Source organism: Chaetodon trifascialis, chromosome 9 (genome assembly GCF_039877785.1).
Source record: "Chaetodon trifascialis isolate fChaTrf1 chromosome 9, fChaTrf1.hap1, whole genome shotgun sequence".
Taxonomy (NCBI): Eukaryota; Metazoa; Chordata; class Actinopteri; order Chaetodontiformes; family Chaetodontidae; genus Chaetodon; species Chaetodon trifascialis.
The window spans coordinates 3,797,593-3,821,239 of NC_092064.1; the positions used below are offsets into that span (position 1 = coordinate 3,797,593).

The 23,647-nt window shown below is 42.4% G+C and overlaps 1 protein-coding gene across 5 annotated transcripts in view; it reads left to right on the forward strand.

The window, feature by feature from the left end:
* The window catches only part of bcas3 (BCAS3 microtubule associated cell migration factor), a 336,382-nt gene that overhangs the window by 115,279 nt on the left and 197,456 nt on the right, over positions 1 to 23,647 (forward strand). For all 5 annotated transcript variants that reach the window (XM_070969920.1, XM_070969919.1, XM_070969924.1 and 2 more), the window contains 3 exons: positions 3,851 to 3,951; positions 8,738 to 8,934; positions 9,226 to 9,323. In XM_070969920.1, the coding sequence (XP_070826021.1) occupies positions 3,851 to 3,951; positions 8,738 to 8,934; positions 9,226 to 9,323 (396 nt within the window). The remainder of the gene's footprint in view (positions 1 to 3,850; positions 3,952 to 8,737; positions 8,935 to 9,225; positions 9,324 to 23,647) is intronic.

A 23,647-nucleotide genomic window follows, 5' to 3' on the forward strand; every position in this document is an offset into this window, starting at 1 on the left:
AAAAGAATCTTTAAAAAATACAAATGAAAGAGATAAAGGTGAACAGAGCGGACAACCCAGACAAGGCGGCTCTCCAGATCTATCAGATTGTTCGCCCCTTATCTATCCCTGGAGATCGGCCTCTCCGGCCCCTGGCCCAAGGCCCTGGGAGGTCGGGCTACATCAATACCTAGGCAGCCTTTGTTCTTGTTCTGACTCCCTGCTTCACTGCTCTGGCTAACAGGCCATTGGCTACTAGCCTTCAGCACGGCAAAACACCACTCTCTCCACAGTCAATAAAGACTGTGACACAGACAACTCTGTTCCTCTGTGGTGAAGGGAGGTATGCAAGAACATAATCATCGGGGTGGTTATGAAAGAAACAAATTCATCTTATTCTTTAACAAGGCAGTTATGAGTTGCCTGGAAATCATATTTTATCAATTATCGTATCAACTTATCTTTGACAGCAGCCGTCATTAGCAAATATTGAGTGAGTCATGGCTCCACTGATTGACAGTTTTGGTTTTATTTTTCTGCCATTGCTAGTCGGAAGGTGGTCTTATAATTACACAGTAATATCTTTCTGTTTTTTAGAATTTTCCATGCAGATTCAGCATTCAGGAAATACATAGGGATACAGAATGGAGATAACATCATATATTAGATCAGTTGCTAAACTGTTTTAGGATAAAGTAACAAGATGAGACTATTTTTGGCAAATCCAACAGATTAATTACCTGACAAATACAGATATTTATCTTACCCTAAAGAAATCCTGCTTGACTGCTGTATTCTAACACAGTGCTGCCTACAAGGACCTAAAACACGCAGAGATACAACCACAACTGAATTAAGAGGCAAAAGTCATTCAGTAACGCATATGAAAGCATACATTTCTGGTAGTGTTTTAGAAATTATACCATGAATACTGTATCTGTATCACAATGAGAAAGATAATAACTTTCCAGAGTTGTAAAAATCCTGTCTCATAATACTCAAAATTGTTGTGCAGTGTTTTGACATTGGATAGGCCTTCAAATGCGTTGATCTATCACTCAAACTCAACTCCATATTTCACCTTTTCACCTGTACCCGAAGGAAACCATATTAACACAACCCAGTGCAGCTTTTGATCTGAATGACTTCACTATTTTTCCATAAGGTAGTCATGATTTGTTTGTCATCATTTTTTCTGGGTCATGGTAGTTCTGAGTTCCTTTGGAAATTATCCAACAATGCATAACTGGAGCAACAAAGCATTCTGGCATGTTTCTGGTGGAAACATTCAGTACATTTTGCCAAAAATCTCTCAGTTTCTGTCCTGTCTTTTACTCATTTGTCAAATTTAGATCATTGCTTTGGAATTGAGGCACATCCTTTCCCATTCCACTCTAATCATTTCTAAGCAGTGACACCATGTTACTTGCTTATTCTGTGTTTCTTCATATGCATAAACAACAACACACAGAAATTTCTACTGCACCTATAGCCATACATTCAGACTCCTTTCTTGAGTGCCGTGCAATAAGTTTGCACTTAAAAAACCTGCTGCCTGTGAAATTGTATTGACGCTCTGTCTCTTAAGAGCCAGTAATGAGTGTTGTAAAAGCAGAGGGCCCGGTGTCTGGCTCGTCCGACACTAAGATGGGTAGATATGACTCTTACTGCCTTGGTCAGTCTGGCTCCTGACATGCACACTAACACAAACGCACACACACACACAGGGAGAGTTGTTTCTTTGCCTGACCCGTGGGGATGTCCACTAGCTCTCCACACCGGAGCCTGGCTGTGACTGGCCATTGAAAGCCCCCGCACTGGAAACCTGATCCAGCCAGTCCACCAACTGCTTCAGAACATCAATAATTAATTAGGGAACAGCTATTGGCCCCAAGGGTCAGAGAGCAAGGAGGAAGAGAGAGAGAGAGAGAGAGAGAGAGAGAGAGAGAGAGAGAGAGAGAGAGAGAGAGAGAGGTGGCAGTGGTGTGGGGGGGGAGCAATGGAAGGAAATAGGGGAGTCGTGATTTTGTTTAATAAGTAAAACAGCACAGGCTTTGTTCTTCTCTCGTCCATTTTATAACAACATGAGATCCCTTCTCTGCCTGGCTCTTTCTAACTGTAACCCTAGCTCACTTTCCCTCCACACATTAACTGTAGGTCTTATATATCAGTATGTCTGTCTAACTATCTAGATTTTTTTTATTTTTTATTTTTTTTTGTAGCATATGCCAGTTTTAATTGTGTCCTTCTAAAGAAATAGTGCCTGTAAATTTTGCTGGTGAACTTTTATTGGCTCGATACCAGAGCAAAGCAATGTTTTGAAATTTGAATGAACTTACTTTGAATGATTTGGTTTATTCTGGCCACATTGATATAAGTGCTCAGATGTATTGAGCATTGTACTTGTAGTTGTGCATGCAGTGCTGAAACAATATTCAGTCAACAGAAAATTAGTCATCAACAATTTTGAAACCAAGTAATCATTTAAGTAATTTATCAAGAAACAATATCATTCTCTGGTTCCACTTTCTCTGTCTCTGTCTCTTTGTGAAGATTTGTCGCCTTGCTCTGCTTTATGTCACTAAATTTAATATCTCTGGCGTTTGGACTGTTGGTCAGACAGAACAATTTGAAGCCATTTCTCATGGCTTTGAAAAATTATTTCAATAAAGTAAATTAAGAGCCTTTTAGATTGTGAATACTTAACATAGTTTTATCTATTTTTCTTGGTTTTCTGTTAATGCAGAGTACATTTTGTGCTGGTGGTGCTGTTTTCTCAGACTGTTTAGCCATGGTCATTGCTCACTCCTTTCCTTCCCTTTCCTTTCCTTTTTTTCCTTTCCAAACACAGTTGTACACACAGCAAGCACTACTTCAGAAGCAGGTGATAAAACTGGTGGAACTTCATACTTCATAAGGAAAATGTGTGTTGGGATTAGGTGGGGGAGGGGGCTGATGGGACATTCGTTACAGAGGTGTCAAACACCGAACTACCTCCATCAGGGATGTATGAACACCTGACACGTGTCTGAGTGTGTGATTGTGTGTGGATAAAGACAGGAATGCCTCCTGTGCTCCAGATGTGGACTTGACAAGTTTATTAGCCGTTCTTGTGTTAAACAAACCCCATCCGTGAGGTGGGAGACAGAGAAAGGACTGATTCTACACATTAGGCCTCATTCTCCACGCCTGCTTACTCAAGCCTGCAAGAGCCCCATCTGCTTCTGGGTCTCTCTGTCACTCTCTCTTCTTATAACAGACACACACAGATATGCTGTTTCTCTCCCTGTCTTTCATGCTTTGCTGTACACTTGCTTTTTCACACACACTGGCACGCACCCATATGCCCATATGAGACAAAGAAAAACATGGTATTTTCCTCTTTAGCTCACCTGCTTTTGATCTTACAAAAGCATTAAAGATAAGATCTGGTCCAGTCAGTCAGCAAATTTAAGATGTACGCTCCATGTGTTGCTATTGGCTGTCAAGGACCATATCAGTCAAACCCTAATGACACTAACACTTCAATAAACTAGTTGTCAGTTATCGTTTTCCCTCACAGGCCAAATTGTGTTAATACTTAATACCAGTATGTAATTCACTGCCCTGCTTTGACTACTCAGTTTTGACTTGCTGATATCCCTCCCAGACAGCTGCATCACTGTCATGTGTTGTAATGTTGCAGGCCTTTACGCGTTTCAAGAATACTATTATGTCGGAAACACTGAACAAATGACGAGATTCTTTCTAGCTTGAAAACTATGGTGACATTAGATATTGGTACAAAATATTGCCAGCATCAAAATAAGAAATGTCATCACTGGGTATAACATGTATAACATCATTCAATCGTGCATGTGTGTGTTTTCAGCCATGCCCCCAGGAAGCCCAGGCCCAATCACGCGTCATGAGTCGTCAGACAGCCTGGCGTCGGACCACAGTGGCCAGGAGGATGAGGAGTGGCTCTCTCAGGTCAGACCTCTATCTTACTCAACTTTACAGTGACATTAAGTTCGCCTGTGACAAGCAGACAGTGATTGACATTACTGTCAGTCAGTGAGATCACACCCAGCATTTGGTTGCTGCGGTCTTCGTCTTAGCTTACTATGTTGCTTTGGCGGAAAACAAATTTGATTCCTGAAAATGCTTGAGTTTTTAAACATGTGTTTGTTTTCTTGTTGTAATGGCCACCCAACTGGTACTTCAACAAAGTGTTATCTCAGTAACAAATGTTTCCATACTTTCAATACCAACATGCAAAATAAGTCCAATCCTAATGGGCTCAAGGTCTTATGTTTTTGTAATGATTGGACACCCAATCTGTTACAGCACAGATTCAGCCATCAATTTATTTTACTTTTACATGATGTGATTCACATATATATTTTCACAGACTGGATCTTAATTCATTGGTTTCATACACAGGTACTCTTCGTTCTTAGTCAAATAGCCTTACTTACTTTGTGGCTCCTTCCTAATCACAAGTGCCATCCTAAATTATGCTCAAATGTTCACAGTATTTGGTCAAGACATGGTAGAAAAATCCAGTGCACACACCCTGGTCTTTACAGCTTGGTTAACCCTCAATGCACTCATCTCTGGTGTCGGCAGGTAACCCACTACATTTTCACCATCAATAATTCCACTACATGCATAATTGATTGGTTAAAATGCACCCCACTTAGCTTGCAGAGACCCTGGTTCATATCTACTATGATAGTTTGCTAGGAGCAAAACTATCCATTGCACTAACCCAGAATTTTGCCGACTCCCTGTCGGAGCAGTAGTACTGATGCATTTGCCAGTGGTTGGAAATATAACAGTACAGCTCTTCGTGCCTTAGCGTGTACCTAAGACGATTTGGAAGTAGGTCAAACTATCAATGGATTTAGGATAAAAGGACCAAAGCAAAATTAAAGGGAATTGTAAATCCATTATACAGGGTAACTTGTTTTTATTCCTGTCCCTCTAAAAAATGTGGAAAGACGAGGACATATCAAGCACAATAGCTTGGTCCATTGAGAAATGTTAAATACATATAGGCTATGTTGAATTAGAGGCTAAGCGCTGCCTTGTGGATTTCATCGTATCATATCAATGTCCTTCATTGGATTATCAGCAGGCATTTTGGCGTTGGGTTGGGATTTAGGATTGCTAAATTGCTCCCTAATGAAATGTGAGGTTTTTGACCCTCCATATCAGTGCTTCAGCTCGCTGCAGCAACATGGCATTTGCTGCCTATCAGTGTTAGTTGCTCTTCTGCTGGCTCTCAGCAGAGAACAAAAACTCGTGTCCACCTCAGGTCTCATCTCTTCTGCCAATTCTGATATGATATTTATGATATCTGATATTTAATGACACTGTATCTTATGCAGTTTTATGGCTGGTTGATACTTTGACCAGTACATTTCCTCAGTTTACCAGCCATTGGCAGATAGACCAAAAAGGTAATGTTGGACCAGAGCATGTAGAGGAACCCAGTCCAGAGAGCTTGGCAAATACTTCCAGTTCCAACTAAGATATGAAAAAGAAAAAGATGCAAAAAGTTTCATCTTGGGTACTGTATTACTTATTCAGAGCTTCAGGATGTCAAGACCTATTTGAAAACATTCCCATTCTTGGACTGCATTAACAACGGTGTCACGTTAAGTATTATAGACCTATTACATATTGCAACACACATAGTCAAGGGTTTCACATTCACACTTTGTGTGTACAACAACTGCTACAAGAAGAGACTGTCAGAAAGTGTGTGATGATATTTGCAATTTTCCTCACGTTCAAGGTAGATAGCTCAAATACTGGTATCAAAAGGATAATAAACGTTTCATGAAAGTTGGCAATGTGACAAATTACTGTTATTTCAATGCATCCTGATTGATCAGCAACTGAAAAGACAATGAATATTAAAAATCCGGAGGGACATTGGGTGATATTTCAAGATAAAACTATTTGACAACCCATAACAACCCATAATGGGTTACCTATCGTTAGACAGCAGCTAGCATTAGCATTCAACCACTTCCTTGCTAAGATATCTTACATTGCTGTTTGACATGTGCAACATGATACAATATGAAATATGCATAAATTAATTCTGAAACATCAGTGCACATCTTGGACACATTTATTCAAGCCTGTACATAAAAAGCACTGGATGTATTCAAACTTGCAATGTAACTTCAATAATGTAACCATCTTGCTGTCTCTATGCCCAGCCTCAGAAATGTTAATGATTAACTTAGTAATGTTATTTGACATTATGCTCATTATGCTCACTGGAACACATTTCTGTGTAATGTTCATACAAATTACATCCAACACAAAGTTTGTTCCAAGCACTTTAGCAGTGAGTGTTCTGTGTGGCTTTAAGAGGCTGGCAAGACACGCCTGCCTCGTCACATTACATTGTGTTACATTGCAGGTTTGATTACCGTGCTTTTTACTTCCAGACTTAAATAAATGAAATAACCACTTAACTAAATGTGTCCAAGGTGTGTGTCAGTATGTCAGGATTAATTTACGCCTGTGGTATCACATAACACTATCAAATTGTGATATTAGCTAGGTAGTTGTTGAATGCTATGGTTAGCTGTGAAATGATAAAAATTTGTTGGATTCCCTACTTCTAGAAGATTTGCACCCTAGAATGCACCAGTACAATATTATCCCTTTGACAACAGCATTTGAGCTCCCCACCCTGAGTGTGTGAAAATGGCCACCTTGTGAATATGATCTACAGTATGAGGGCAGCCTCTTCACCTCGCCCTTGAGGATGGCCTTTTTAGAACAAGTATAAACACTTTTGTTTCTAGATGTGCTCAGATGACAAGTCCTACAGCCTAATTTGCTTGAATCATACTGAGGCCTATATACTCACTGTACCTCTCTGATTAAACCCACTGCTGATCAATGTGCATGTTTATTTAATGTGATAAAGGCCATTACAGGTTGACAAGCTCACCTCTGTTTGTTTGTGAGGCAACAAAAAAGTGTTTTGCCCATTGGTTAGTTTGATCTAGCTTGATGTGCAGTCTAGACAGGGTAGAGGCTGTAAGGACGAACCTGAGCAACATGTCATCAGCTCTGTCCAGCGAGATGGGAAGGGGAGGGGGTTGGGGGTTGACACTGGACTGTAACATCTGGACCTTCCACCCCGCTGTAAAGAAGAGCACACTGGCAGCTGTTCAACTCCGCAACTGGGCGTGACATTGATGGTGTTAACTGGCAAAACACTCATACACACACAAAGTGACAGTCCTCCACCCTCCCTCTGTGGCCTAATTTGCACAGCTGTGACAGACCACCTATATCTAAACGTGCATATGCATATTTGTGTGAATGGACACAGACGCACAGAAGAATTAAGGGTGTAAGTTCTTGTCTACGATGTTGGCACCTGACAGCCAGAGTGGAGTGAGACTGTGAGCTGAGAGCTGGGCTAAGGTGAGAGACGAACTCGCATGAAGTAAAGATAATGAAATGTGAACAGTGAGACACCAAGAGGCGTGTTAAGTGCTGCAGGGAGTTGAAAAGTCAGAGTTAGTGTGGTAGAGCAGTGAAAAGTGGGAGTCCAAGGCAGGAGATTGGTTAGTCAGTAAATTCATGGCAAAGAGGAGATGGAGAATGGAGGAGGCAGTAATGGTCCGATGTTTATGAGTCACCCACTCCATAGCCCTCTCCTATCCTACTTTCAGCCAGCATTAGTGCCACTCATCTCAGGCGCCCATGGACCGCCTGCCATGCCAGCACCATCTTATTCTCCCAGTAGGCCTCACCTCAGCCTCACTGCTGCTAGTGTCACACATCTATTAACCCTCCGGGAGGCCTTCCCATCATACCACCAGCACTCCCAATGCACACAAGACCTTGACGAGTTCTGACATCATTGTCAGACTTTCAGTGGTGCAGGAGTACATCAAGCTTTTAGTTGGATGTCATGAAACCGAGTTCATCTGAGTCCTGCTTGGGGTGTTTGAGTATTGGCACATAGATTGATGCCAAACCACCATGTCAAATCCACTGGTGTCGAGCCCTCAGACAAGCTGCAAGGTTATGCGCCATTGATGGTAGTGTTGGTCTGTCAGTTGTTTGGTTGGTACCAGTAGTATAACAGTGTGTTGTGTGGCCCACTTCATAGGTCTAGATAATGATGGGAAAGTCAAGGGGTTGCGGTTAGCTTAGATAGGTCCATAATAACAGCAGGACCGGAGATGGAACATTGTAAGTTTTTAGACAGACTACAACTAAAAAATTGGAAAAATGACTTTAGAAGAGAGCTCTGATGATTTTTCTGGATATGGACTAAAGTGATGATATTGTCAAAAGTACCATTTTGTGTGCTCACAAAGTAATTGTTTAACTTTATTTAAGTGATTAAGGTTTTAATTGTTGATGCCAAGTGAAGCATTGGATGCTTATTTATGTGAGAATATCGACAGTAGACCAGTAAGGAACATGCTTCATTTTTTGAAGGAGGACAGAAATGTTCAATGATTGCATTTAGTTGCAGAAGCTAATGGAACAGAGGTTAGCTGGTATGTGATGTTATGATCTTGGCTCTATATAGCATTGTCATTGAGTCTTTGGTTTATGACCAAATGTATTGCCATTGTGAGAATATTAGCATGCTGACCTTAGCATTTAGTTGAAAGCACCGCAGTGAGAGACTCCTGCATGTTTCCCAAAGACCTTGGCCTTGTTTGGATGACTAAACACCGTCTTCTCTCCTCACTTACTTCTACCTTTGTATTCTTAGGTGGAGATTGTGACCCATACAGGGCCCCACCGGCGCCTTTGGATGGGACCCCAGTTTCAATTTAAGACCATTCACCCTTCAGGCCAGACCACAGTCATCTCCTCCTCATCCTCAGTCCTTCAGTCCCATGGTCCCACTGATGTCCAGCAGCCCCTTCTGGACTTTGACACAGACGATCTGGATCTACACAGCCTCAGGTGCTTTGACACATACAGATGTGTTTTAACAAGTGAGACGATGGTCACTCTAAGTTACTGGAAATTATCCAGAGAAGCATGTTTAACAAAAATATTTTTTTAATCATTGACTTTCCCAGAATTATCTGTCATGTAGACAGCTTTACACTTAATCATTAATACAACAATTTGAATCTCCCTGTATGCGGTCCTGGGATCAGATCCAGTTCACTGGGCATCTGAAGCCCTTAGATGGCAGTATGTGTTTTTTTTCTGTGTGTGTAATAATGTACACATCCTGTACATGTGCAGGATCCAGCCGGTACGTTCAGAGCCAGTCAGCATGCCCGGCTCGTCGCGTTTGGTGCCAGATCGTAGAGGACAGTCCAACATCATGGACGCAGGATCAGGTAGGAACCTCACTGCTTTACTCTACTGTGTTTGAATTCCTCCCCTTCTGCTCTGTGATGCGACTTCTGTTCTTCTACTTCATCATTCTCCTACCTGTTTCATTCAGATGTAGTTCAATCCACTCCATCTACTTTACTGAAGTCTCTCATTGTCTGAAGTTGTCAGTTCAATTGTGTTGCCTTTTATTCCAGTGTGTCCCAGCAATCTCACCACTTGGGAATACCAGACTCTTTGAGTAATGCTGGTATTATTAGTAAGCATGATATTCACTCAGGACTGAGTATGGGGACTTCTCTCGCTGTCCCACTCATTGTAATGTGTTGGCTCATAGCAGAGGTGCCTGTGACTCACCAGAAAGATGCTGATGAGTTTGCAGACTCAACTGTGAAAATGAACAGATAGAGATCATGTGCTCCACTGATATCACCTCTTTACAGAACATCCTCAAGCAGGCTCTTTTTTGACTTTCTGATTAAAATGCTTCATGATACAGAACAATACAGAGAAAATTTCCATAGAAATTCAAAAATCAATAAATCTAATTTTGATACCCATATACTGTGCAGATTACTGCAGACTCTTAACTACTGTTGCTGTAAGTACTCAGGTGACAGTGTGTTCTGAAATGAAAGTGATCTGAAAGACATTGTTCTGTTTAACACCAGCACAATCCCATCCAATGGATTATAAGTACTCCGTCATTTACACTAACTATTCAGCAGTTTTGCTTGGTCCCACCACGTGTTGCCATGCGTTGGAAGGGCTGTGCTGCCTCGCCTTTGTTTTCCCTCTGATTGTTAGGTGCACTGTACCTGCTGTGATTGTTTGAATAGGTCTGTAAAGTCTATCAGCTGCTGGACAGGATTGATTTGGTTTCGAGTGACTTTGACAGCCCTCTACATTTCTCCTTTAATCTGGTTACAGTGTTAGGTTAATCCAATCACAGACAGATGAGAGGATTTCCCCTTTGAAATATGTCTTTTACTCTCAATGTACAATGCTGTTCCATGGTTCTTGTGAATGTTTGTGTGTGTGGATTATGTCTGGTATTTACAGCCACTGCGGGTGAGGGAATCATCACTTATGGCGTGACATTATATCCTGTCGCCTTTTGTTTGATGAAAAAGATAGAAGAGCGTCTGTGGCGTCTGTGGCCTTATCTGCTGCGTCTTGTGACAGAAACGTCCTCTCGTCCGATCTGCCCTCACACGGACAGACAGCCACCCCTGGCTCGTTCACTCAGGTGTCGAAAAGTATTTACAGCTTGTGCCACAAAAAGGTGTGTCACAAATAGTTTTGCATATCTGATGTGTCTTTTTCTTCTCCATCTTTCTCTGCTGTTCACACACCAACACACACCTGTAAACAGATAAACATAGATACTGTGAGACGCGTCTTTTTTTTTTTTTCTTTTGCCACAAACCAGTTTCTGTCCTTTAATCTCCAGTGTGAAGGCTATTACACTGTTTGACTGATTCCAACCCTGATTAGCAAAAAGTTGGAACAGAATGCAGTCATTTGCAAACGACTTTCGTTTACTTACCGTAGTTTTATGGACTGTTCCTGAGCCCATGTATTAATCTCCTTTATACAGTCATGTGTTCACACAGTGGTGAACCTCTCTCCATCCTCGCTTGTGAACGACTGAGCCTTTCCAGGATGCTCCTTTCATACCCAATCATGATACTATCACCTGTTACCAATGAGCCTGTTTACCTGTGGAATGTTCCAAACAGGTGTTTTTGGAGCATTCCACAACGTTCCCAGTCAGAATAAGCATGGATTTACAAAAATCAATGCAGCTGATGAGATAAGATATATATGTAAATGCAATAATTGGAATCAGAATTGCACATCTTTATTGTGGTTTGAAACATTTGGTGATCTGAGTAATAGTTAAATCTACACGTGTTAAAAAATGATTTTGTAAATGTGCAGTTATGATTCATTAATCCCACTGAAAAATTAAAAATGTATACATTTTCCGGTAATGAATTCTATTACTTACTGTCTTTAAATGATGAATCACTGATTACATTTCAAAATTAAATCACAAAATTCATTTTGGTAAGAGTTTAATAATTGAGAACACATTCAGTTCCTGTAATTTTTTAGCAAATTTGGCAAGTTATGAAATTTGCTGATCTTGAGTATGTTTTCTTTGAAAACATATTGCAGCTTTATTTGGGCTCTAATAGTGTGGGCGGTACCGTGAGAGTATATGAGGTCTTGCAGAAGTCGTTTTGTCGGAAAGGCTCTGCTAAATAGTACAGAAGTAGAACAGTTGTGTTAAGATCAGAGGGATGAAGTCTTTACCTGTTTGCCTCCACCTTCATCTGTTTAACGACAGCACCCCCTGTCTCTAATCCTCTGACCTTCGTTTTCTTCCTCCTCCACCTCTATCAGTATCGTTCTGTCTCCACCAAGTGTCCTCTGTGCTTTCGAGGTTCATCACTAACTGGTTCAGAGCTTAGAGAGAGACAGGAGGACAGAGCCAGGCCGATGGATGGAAGTGATGCTTATCTGTGCGTGCGTGCGTGCGTGCGTGCGTGCGTGCGTGCATGCGTGCATGCGTGCATGCGTGCGTGCGTGCGTGCATGCGTGTGTGCGTGTGTGTGGGGAGAGTTCAGTGTTGTGTCCTGCCACTGCCATGGCGCCGCCTCTTATCACTCACACATCACTTTTGTCTCACCCTCTGAAGAACACGTTGTGTGTGGCAGATCTCAGCAGTATCAATTTGAAGGCGTAAAGCACAGTACTTTGGAGTGAAGGCTCAGAGTAATACATCTTTAGATTTGAACAGTCTGAGAGCAGCTAGAGTGTTTTCATGTAATGCCTGGCGCTAATAAGAATATGGGGAAAGCTGATAACTAACACTAAGCTGTTGAATTTAGATTGACACATTTCTGAGCGCTTCAGATTTAACTGATAGTAGATTCTGAACGTTGATAGCAGCAACATTTTTGTGCTTGAAGCACCACAGACACTGATTTTGTGCCAATATTTACTACCTTCAAATTTCAACTTTAATGTGGAGTCAGCGCTACAGTGTGTGAGCTTGAAGTGTAAATGTCATGATGATATGAACATGTTGTGTCATCAGAGTTTTGTCTGATGCTGTGCGTAACAGTTGTTCATTACATTAAACATCAATGTGTGTATTTATTATTTAATCTCTCATATATATTAAGAGTATGTTGATATTGGGGAAAAAAATCCCTCTGATATATTCATTTTTGCCATCGTGCCCAGCTGTGGTTTAACATTTAAAACAGAGTAACTGATGAACCTGCGTTATATCCATAATATTAAAAAGTGAAAACCAAATCTGTCTTGTAGTATCATCACAGTTTTTAGCTTTAAACACTCATTCCCACCGTACATCAGTCTGACTGTAAGTAGCACATGTGAAACATTCTCGTCCACATGTGACATCTGAAAGCATGCATGCTGTTCCTATGTGAATTTCTCACGTGAATTGCTTTTTGAAGGTACCTCATATGTGAAATGTGTACATTTTGTGACATGAAAGCCTGTGTTCGACTCATGTTTTCCAGCCGTTTCTGTTAGAATTAAAGTGTTTCCTTCAGAGTCCTCAGGCCAAGTGAGGCCATAAAACTGCAGTTTTCCCTACAGTGACTCACTTACAGTCAGTCAGTCTCCCCAGTGTCTGCTCCCATCTTATCTCAGCCCATACACTCTGCTTATCTCTGCCTTCCCCGAGGTTATGGGACGCCATCTGCATGGGACACACACACACAGACACACTGTATGTTGTATAGTGCTTCCAGTCATGGCTTCTTGACTCAGCATATCTGTCTGCATGGAGGGGACAGAGGAGCCCAACACCAACACTACTGTCTCACTTTCCACCAGCCGCAATATACAGGATCAATGTGTAGCCGTTATCAATACCTCCGATCTGTGCCCCAAGCCTTGCTGTGGTGTGTGTGTGTGTGTGTGTGTGTGTGTGTGTGTGTGTGTGTGTGTGTGTGTGTATGTGTGTGTCCGTCTGTGTGTGTCTGTGTGTGGGGGTGTGTGTGCATGTGTGTATAGAGGCGGCTTCAATCCCAGCTAGACTACACAGTGGCATTTTGTGGCCCAGGAGGTCATATCAAGAAAGAAAGAAAAGGAGACAGACTCGAAAGAGAGATAATACCGAGGACTGAAAGAAAGAGTATTTAATCTTACCTGTGTGTGTGTGTGTGTGTGCATGTGTGTGTGTGTGTGTGTGTGTGTGTGTGTGTGTGTGTGTGTGTGTGTGTGTGTGTGCGTGCATGCACCGATAAACCTCCCAGTCCCTCCGTACTACTGTAGTTGTGTTTTGACTCTGCAAAGAAAGCCGCCCTGCTCCAAAACAGGAAATAACAATAACACCCCGTCTGTAGCATCAGCCATTTTGTTGTTTTTGTTGTTGTCATCTTCATTGTGTGTGTATGTACTGTACGTCCCTGTCTTTGTCGTCACATCTCTGCCTCACTGTTTGTCTCCATCTGTATGTGTTTGTGTGTGTGAGAGATTTATCTGTGGCGGTGAATCAGTGATAGTGTGTTAGCTGGCGGCAAAGCAGAGCAGGCAGGACGAGATGGAGCTGGCTTATCACAACATGCTGAAGACACTTTAGAGAGCTGCCGGACTTTGGCACTGGCCTGTGTGTGTGAGTGTGTGTTGGGGTTAGATCAATATACAGTAGTTCCGAGACCAATTTGGGATTCTGAATTATTTTAATTTTCGGTTTTCCTGAGAACGACAGTTTGAGGAATCATTTTTCGTGTAAACTGAGACATTTGAATCCAAACCTCAGTGTCTGTCTCGGGTCAGCCTGCGTGTGTGCAGACATGTACATGCGTACTGTATGCTTGCCCTTGTAACTTCGGTTTAGTGTGTCAGTCCATTAGCAGCATCCTGTAAAACACTGAGTTAATCAGTGTGGGATCAGCAGCTATCAGCCATTAGCCACATCCACCCCACATTATCACAGCTCAGTTACCTTCACCGACTGTGTGTGTGTGTGTGTGTGTGTGTGTGTGTGTGTGTGTGTGTGTGTGTGTGTGTGTGTGTGTGTGTGTGTGTGTGTGTGTGTGTGTGTGTGTGTGTGTGAAAAATCTCCCTAATGTGTTCAGCTGGCTTGAGATTGAGACTTGAGACTACGAAGCCCATAGAATATGATTTTGATCATGTTTATCTTTATTGTAGTTATTCAAATGAGATGATTAAGTAGTATCTGACATTTTATAGACTAAATGTTTCATCTATTAATCGCTTAATCACAGAATAGTTAATGGATTCATCTGCCCTAATTCCCATCTTTTCAGATGTATTCATTTTACTGCCGTAGCAGTATGCAGGATAAGATATGTGGCCAAAGGTACCTCTTTGACAAGAATAAACTGAGCTATGATTTGGATAAATCACCTCATGCTAGTCATGGAAGTCTGAAAATTCATTCCTCAGCCATCGTAAACTGATGGATGGATGGAACCCAGTGGCTGCCCTGAAGCTGGAGGAAACCTTTTCAAAAAGCTAAAGCATGACAATGAATTTGAAAGTACACATGATTGCAGCCAATGAACGAAAACATACACAAACAGAGAAGGTTTGGACTGTGTTCCATGTGAATGTTCGTGTGCATGCATGCACCTGTTAGCATCACCAACACAGCGTTCCCTTGTCCCAGTGACACACCACCTCTTTACCACCATCAGCACCACGCTGAGGCGAGAAGGGGCTTTCCCCTGCCTTATTGTTCTCACGGAGGCTGGAGGGGAATGAAAGATAGGCCTATGAATGACCGAATAAAAAGACGAGGATAGAGGGTTTGCAGCCCCCAATGCACGCACGCACGCACACACACACACACACACACACACACACACACACTTTGCTTGCCTGCCATCTTTCCCTCCCTCTTCTCTCCTCCCCTTCATACTTGAGCAGCCATATAAAAGACTAGGCACCTGTGCTGTGGTATTCTGTCTCTCTTTCTTTTTCTAATACACACATACCCCAGTAACCTATACCCCACAATTACCTCCCAGCCTCATAAAGGGCCCTTGTATTTTTGCGCTATAGTGGCCACACTGACAACAGTGATCGTGCAGGCCAGAAAGATGCCTGGCCATCTGATCTCTTCCTTAAAGACAAATACCCTCATTTCCCGTGACCCCCTCTCCCCACCCCTCCATTCCCCCTCTCCTGATTTTATTTTCATCAATAGGCACCTTTGTCACCTTGCCGCCACTCTGCCCCCACCCATCCTGTCCATCGCCTCAGGGTGTGTTTGGTGACCCATTGGTTGGTGACAGGACATAACAGCAGATTTCTGTGGTCATCACCGCTCCTTTTTGTTTTTGTCATCACCAGCAATCAGCCAAAGGGAACCACTGAGCTGTTATCAGGAAGAGAAAAAATCTGAAAGAAACGGAAGCAAAGTAAGGACGAGTAACACGAGTAACACATTTAAATATGGTTTAGCTGCTGGTCCTGGAATTCCTGGAATAACTTCTGTTGGTTAGAGGTGTGTATTCCGGACAGAGATAGATTTATCTATGGTCAGAGAAGAATAGGGACTGAGTGTTAGGAGGGTCTTATGTGGCTCTAAAAACGGGGATTCTTCTGGAGTATTTGGGAATTTGTTGAATTGTCAGGCAGAATCATGATGTGAGGGAAAGGATTGAAAGCATGCAACCTGACACTCATTTAAGTCTTAAGTTTTCATACTACATAATGATCAAAAAGTCCTCAGTTGTATATAAAAGCACTAAATAACAGTTTCGTTCCACAGCATGCCTGACCAGTCAGCACTAGTGCTAACAAAGTCAGAAAGAAGACACAGGATCTTTGCTTGTTTCTTCCTCTTCTTTTCTTCCCACCTCTTTTTCCATTTTCTGTCTACACGTCTTCTATGTCCTCTCTAAAATCTCTAAGATTTATTGTTTGCTCACTTTTAAGACTTCAGGAAGTGTTTTTGCTTGCATGTGTGCGCGCATGTGTGTCTGTGAGAGAGAGGCTTTGGGGACTACAGGGTGGGAATGGTTTAGCCACATGTAGGGATTTATGGTGAGTGTATGCGTGACTGAGAGAGATCAGGGAGTGACATGGATTGATATGGGTGAGGGCTGATCAGGTTTTTGTGCTGCTGTTATCTCTTTTGCTCTCGCTTGCTCTCTCTTTCTGTGTGTGTTTTTGTGTTGGCACACTCATAATCTGTGAGAGATGGAATGCCCTCCAGCATTAGTGTTATACAGCAAGTGCATGTGTGCCTGTGCATCCATGTGACTGTGTGTATGTATGTGTGTGTGCAGTGCCAGAGGGCAGTGAAGACTGAGCAGCTGCTCTTTATAGTGACTGAACGGACACCAATGTGTCGGGCATCTGCCACGCGTTCACCCTACCGCCTACCCACTGGAGTGTGTGTGTCTGTCTGTGTGTGAGAGAGAGATAGTGAAAGGAGAGAGAGAGAGAGAGAGAGAGAGAGAGAGAGAGAGGCTGTGTTGGTGTGTATAATCATGTCATTCTGTTTCCCAGTAAGTTCATAATTGCTACGCAATTATAATATTGTAGAGGAATATAGATTTATGTATTTTTAATTGCAACTGAGAGGAAAACATGATGGTTATGATGCGATGCGTGTGTGAGTGTGTGTGCATGTGTGTCTACCAGCTGCTGAGACAGAGGATCATGTTGATGTTTCATGTTCATCTCCAGTGTGAACACACACACACATGCACACACATTTGCATGTTACAGAGCGGTGGTGTTTTCCAGTATGAGGGGGCGGGGGGTTGCTGTTGATGCCACCCTGTCATTCCCATGACCTCAATCTGTGGCAGGCGCCCTGCCAGGCCGGCCATCGCTCCGTCTGCCGGGCCTGCCGCAACTTCCAAGATTTGAAGGGGAAGTAGTGGAGCAGCTGTACATTGACCCCACATATACTCTCACACACACTGGTGTGAACCAGTCTGATTCTGATCTGAGCAAGATGTACAGTTTGAACACACGCAGACCGCCATATATACAAGCAGCTGACAATTTTAATGAATTACTTATTATTGTAATTTTCAGTAACTTTGTATTTTATGCATCCAGTATTTCTGAAATGGAGTTGATCTGTAAATTCTTTGGTTAATGTCTTGAAATAACTTACAAGCAACCACACACTTCAACAAATATGGAGAGTAAAGCTTACAGTAATCAATTGATATTGTCTTGTGTTTAAATAGATCATTTTTTCCAATCAATAAGATTTGACATTCTGCTGATAAACTTTTCACAACGATGTCACTGCTGTATGTTGTCCTGGTTCTTTACTAAAACTCAAAGAATTGATTTGGTATTCATTATGTTGCTGACTAATAAACCCATAAAATACCTTTTGTCACCATACCCATGTCCCATGGAATGGTTAGTCTATTGACAGAAACTTAATTGACAACAGTTTTGATAATCTTTCAGTCGTTTAGCTAACAAAGAAATGAAGCATTCTCCAGCTTTTTCAGTTTCCTATCAGTGAACTGAATATCACTGGATTTTGGACTCTAACGAAACAAATTAATTGAGTGCAAAAAATGATATGAGAAAATGAGTGTTAGTTGACACTACCATATGTTTTCAGTGTTTGTGATCATTTCACATGAAGGAGCATGAGCAGAGAGGCGTCTAAATCATGTTTACTTCTTGTCCGAGTCTTTCCTTCTAAATGACATTGTTATCCAACAGCTAGCTGCCGTCTGCAGTTAGACGAGCACCTTCTCTCAGTCACTACTTGTAAAGTGAACCCTAAAACTTTTGGTAAAGCAATAATTCAAAGATATTTACCTTGACATAAATAGCTCACTATCTTAAAGTCGATGGTTTCAAGCCTCCTTTGTCCACACTCAGGTGTTTTGAGTTGTTTGGCTGTTTACACTGCTTCTCTGGACTGTGTGGGCACACACCCTCACTCTGCTGTTAGAATTCCACCTCTCTCATTCTGTTTAGGTAATGGGCTTTGGTGACCTTGTGTGATTCCCAGCACAGCTCTGCCCACCATCAGCTCTAATCAGCCATAACTGAAAACACCTGTGTGGGTGTGCATGACCTTTGAGTTAGTGAAGTAATGCCTGGATGAGGAAAAGACTCAACCAGACCTCCATCTCTGTGCCATACTGCTCATATACAAGGCCTGATACTTCCTTTTAGTGTTTTAACATTGAAGAAGTTCCATCACCCAGATGGAACTGCCTTTTTTTTCTCCATCTCTCCCCACCCCAAATCACCAAGGACAAAAACAACACGTCATCATCAGCAGTGACACATCTTTCTCTCTTTTCATTCTCCTTGTTTGTCTTTCCATCTGTTCCTGTTTTCCTTTTCCTTCTTTCCAGCTCTCTCCCTCCACACTTTCCTCTCCCTCTCTCTCTGACACTAACCCTCTCTGACAGTGTCTCCATGCTGTCGCACACTAATCCACCTCTGAGAGGTGTTAAAGCACTTCCACACTCACACACAGACACACACGCACACAGCGTTGCTCTAGATCCCGTAAGTTATCGATCTGCCGTCCCACTCACTCTAATGGGATTTTTTACACCTAAGCATCAGAAACGCCTAATGCATCACATCACATCTGACAGAGTCACTCACACACACTTTCATACACACACATGCGCTTTCATACAGCGAGATAATTACGGCAAGCGGCTGAGCCTCGCTGGCAAGTGTGGTAAAAAATGAATAGAGGATGGAAGAGGAGGATGCACTTAACAGCATATGCATCTGACTCCCTCAGCATCTGACTCATGTCACAGATGTTCAGACTATCTCTACATCATACACACACGTACATGCGCGCACACACACACACACACACTCCAGTTCTCTGAGTGTGTCTGTGAAATAATATATCTCTTCATACAGCACTATAATGGAAGACAAGCTCTAAGCTGTTTCTCTGAATCTGAGATTCCTCAATATGTGTGTGTCTGCTTCTTTAACAAAGCTGTCATCGCTGTAGACAAATACAAATAAGTTATCAGTGCAAACATGCAACAACATCTCTACTGCACTAGTCATAGCTAGTCCTAGCTTCTGGTAAATATGCTTTGTGTCCAGCTATTAAAACGTTACAATTGAAATCATTTGCATATTCATAAACTGAGTGATTGAGACTCATATGCTGCCAGTCAGTGTGGTAGAGGGTGAGAGATTCAGAGACCTAGTTTTGGTACCTGGAGTCCGAGTATGTCATGACATCTAGAGCTGCTGTGACTGAACACACTGAAAGAAGAATGAGCTGAAAGTCAAGCTAGCCAGGGCAGACATGCTAGCACTGACCACGGACTGCTGGAGAGCTCTCACAAATGAAAACTACATCACAACTAGCTGCTCCTTCATCAGTGCTGACTGGGAGATGCAGTCCAGTGTGCTCCTCTCTCAGAGCCTCCTCACAGAGAAGCTGACGAGCGCAGTGGAAGTGAGGGGCCTCCTTGTGTTGGCCTGCGTTCATGATCATGCAGTCTTTTCTTAAAACTTCTCTGCTTAGTGACCAGTTAATCAGTGTTGGGCTATGAAAAGCAAACTGACAGCCCTTGTAATTATTCAGAATGTTTTTAGATTTCTTCAAACATGCGTGCAGGGGATCGTGAAGTATCTGTGTCGGCCTGAAAAATACTGGCCACAGCAAAGTGCTTGGACCAGTATGTTATGGAGATATGACTTCAGCGGGTCAGACACTGTATACAGCCAATAGTAGACTTTTGTATAAAGTCAAATGTCATGTTTAATCATGGACATGCTGCAGTTTGATGGATTACTGTGTATATTGAAGCATGTGAGCTCTTGTTTCTGCTGTAATAAAAAGCAGGGTTTCAGAGGACGTCCCTTTTCCACATTCAGAGAGAAGCATTAAAAACTGATTGGATTTTTCATCTTGTTTGCTCTTTGCAGAAATAATATTTAATGTGAAGATATTAATGCCTGCTCCATGTATTTAATATCAGATGCTTCAGCTGGAAAACAAAAGTCACGGCTGGCTCCTTTTTCAAACTTCTTTCTGTCTTTCTTTATCTTCATTGCCTCTTTCCTTCCTTTTGTTTTTCTCAGTGTCACCTCAGGGCTGACCAGGTGGAGGCCTACTGCAGGCTCATTTCCTCGGCAGGTGTGTGTGTGTGTGTGTGTGTGTGTGTGTGTGTGTGTGTGTGTGTGTGTGTGTGTGTGTGTGTGTGTGTGTGTGTGTGTGTGTGTGTGTGTGTGTCTTTCTCATAGTCCGTGTGTGAGCATGCATGCGTGTAGTCAAGTATGTGTGTGTGTCAGTGCACATTTACGTAGATGCTATCTGCTCACCTGCTCCTGCTGGGCCACAGAAGCAGCCATTGTGTGTTGATGCTGGCCAGCTAAAGACCAACCCCCTCCAGGTGACAACAGGTGTTTGTGTGTGTGTGTGTGTGTGTGTGTGTGTGTGTGTGTGTGTGTGTGTGTGTGTGTGTGTGTGTGTGTGTGTGTGTGTGTGTGTGTGTGTGTGTGTGTGTGGGGAAGGATAATATCAAGGAGGATATTGTTTGTGCCAGGGTGGGGGTAGATGGAGGGAGAGGGGAAGAGGTTACAGCCTTTCTCTCCTCACCTGGAAATTATGTCCTGCCGCCATTTTACTGGAGTGTGTTTCCAATCACCGCAGGAACGTGAGAAATGTCCGCTTGGGAATTCCTCCCCAACTTCCTGTCTGTCTCTCCCTCTGTGTGTGTGTGTGTGTGTGTGTGTGTGTGTCTTTGTGTGTAAGAGAGAGAGCGTCTGTCTTTGATTGTGGATCTGTACCAGAAGTGCCCGCGACAGGTTTCCTTTACTCTCATCACTATAAGCTTATTGAGCATTCTTCGTCTTCGTCTTCTTTATCTTCTTCTTCATCTTTCACTACTGCAAATACATGTATTTTCTGTGGATGGATAAAGACTGTTTTTAATGTGGTGGTAAAATTTTTATTAAAGATTAAGCCCACTTTTATTTACCCTTAGCTTTAGGAAGACAGCAAATGCCCAGGAATGAAGCATAATTTAGACTTAAATGGTTCTAAGTTCAAGCATGTGCCGTTAATATATTAGGGGCAAGTCGCCAAATTTTACATCAAAATCAATTTACTTGTAATGGGGATCACTAGTCAGACTGGGAAAACAGGTGTGTAATGTCTGTTTTGGCTCTGGAGGAGCTCAAGTGAAAATGATTGAAGTGACATCAGTAGAGTAACCTTGCTTTGGACGTGGAGGCGACAGATTTCTAGTAGAAAGTTGTTTGTTTCACTGGACCCATTGTAAGATCTAAAACTCTGGAGGTCTTGTTAATGTGTGGCCGTCTTAGATAAATCTGAGTCAGTGTTCACTTTTAGAATTTCACATTCTTGATTTTTGGGGAAATACTATTAATACATTTACAAGTTTTCATTTGAGTAGGGTCAGCATAGGGAGAAGAGAACCAAATGTTGTTTCTGTTTTCATGGCAGAGATGGGACGGAGGCCATGAAGGGAGGGTGCATCAGCAAAACAACCATCATCTGCACAGAAAGAAGTTATGAAGGAAAAGAGACTGAGAGGCTGAGACAGGAAACGCACACCTCTGTCTTTGTCTCACAGACACAAACACACATTCAGATGCAGGCTTGGACTCAGTGATGTGGAGCAGTAGTGGCAGCACTAGCGCACGTTAGCATGTTGTGGATTCAGAGCCTTGCATCTTTTGCTGAAGATCATGGCAGAGGCAAAGTGACAGCTTTCTTAGACAGAGCTGCTTCCCTTTGTCATTTTTTTGTCTAGTTTGTTTTGCATGTTTAGACAGTGGCAGTGTGTGTCTGAAGGTTTTGCCGAGTTGCCAGACTGAGCAGGTAGATAGCAGTATATTTGATAGACTGTCTGTTTGCCATTTTGTCGGTGCTGCAATTTTTATATGCTTTAGCTGTCCACTGCCATATTTCCCCTCTTATCTCCCTCTTTCCCTCGTAGTTTTTTTCTATTTCTGAAAGCTTTCTCTCGTAGTCAGCCATCCTCTGCTCCTGTTTCACTCCTTCCCTCACTTATTGTTCCATCTCAATCCCTGTCTCTCCATCACTGTTATCGGCAGCACAGGAAGCTGTTGTTTCCATCTATCTGATGACAAGAGGAAAGACTCCAGATGTGAAACGTTCTGTGCGTCCCTCCCTCTCTCAGTCTCTTTTTCCTCCTTTCTTTTCATTAGCTTTCTTTCCCCAGTCAGAGATCAGTGTCTCAGTAACACAGCCTGCAGAGTCTAGACATGAAGCTTGATGGTTTGAACCAATTTCTGGCACCAGTGCTGGCCTGTTATTAAAGATTAGATCTGCCCCCGTCAGCTTGATTGATAGTGTAGTTGTGGTATCCTTGGTTTCAATGCAGAGTTTGTGTCCACTGGCCTAAATATAATTTTAGAAACAAGTGTAAAATGAAGGGAAACAGTCAAATCTTCTCCATTTTCACAGTTTTCACATCTTAGAAATGTTCAGTGTTAAAGACATTAAATCAAGTATAAAAATAATCTGTATTTGAATTAAAAACCCTACTCCAATCCTACTCCACTTAACGGATAAGAATAGTTTAACAGCTAGGGTCTTACAGTCAGTTTAACAGCTAAGGTCTTGCAGTTTTATCACTTGTTTCTGTAACTGTAACAGTTGGAACTGACAACTACAATTAGTATGGTAAAGTAGGTCGACTTTGAACAGGAATTTGGTTCTATAAACTGCGATGGATGTATGTAAGTAGATACTGTGTTCTACGATGGCAACCTGGTCTTTCTCATCTAAGTTGGTGGGGAAATCCATTGAAGTCCAACATATGTATGTACACTGATAATAATGTCCAGTGAAAATAAATCCCAAGTTAGATGTGAAAATATTCGGCTCTACATTCTGTTTTGCCCCGCTGCTTCTCTGATGTCCACCCTCTTGCTCCTCTCCCGATTCGGTGAATTAACTGTTTATTTCAACCAAACAAGCTGGTAGTGATTGGTTGGAACAGTGTTTGGACAAACTAAGATGATCCTGATCCAGAAACAGCAGATGCTGATACCTCAGTGCTTCAAAGGGTGAGAAGTTGGTTGCCAATGTGGTCAGAGCATTGTGGACATACTCTATCCATGGGAAGTGCTCCAGGCTGTCGTACACCGTAGAGCGGATCCCAAATCCTGGTTAGCTTGCTCAGTCTGTCCATTGGTGTGAGGATGGAAGCCTGAGGAAAGGCTCACTGAAACACCTAGGGCGGAACAAAAATGCTCTCCAAACCTGAGACACAACCAGTGGGCCTCTATCAGACACAGCATCAACAGGAATTCCAAGAATGCAGAAAAC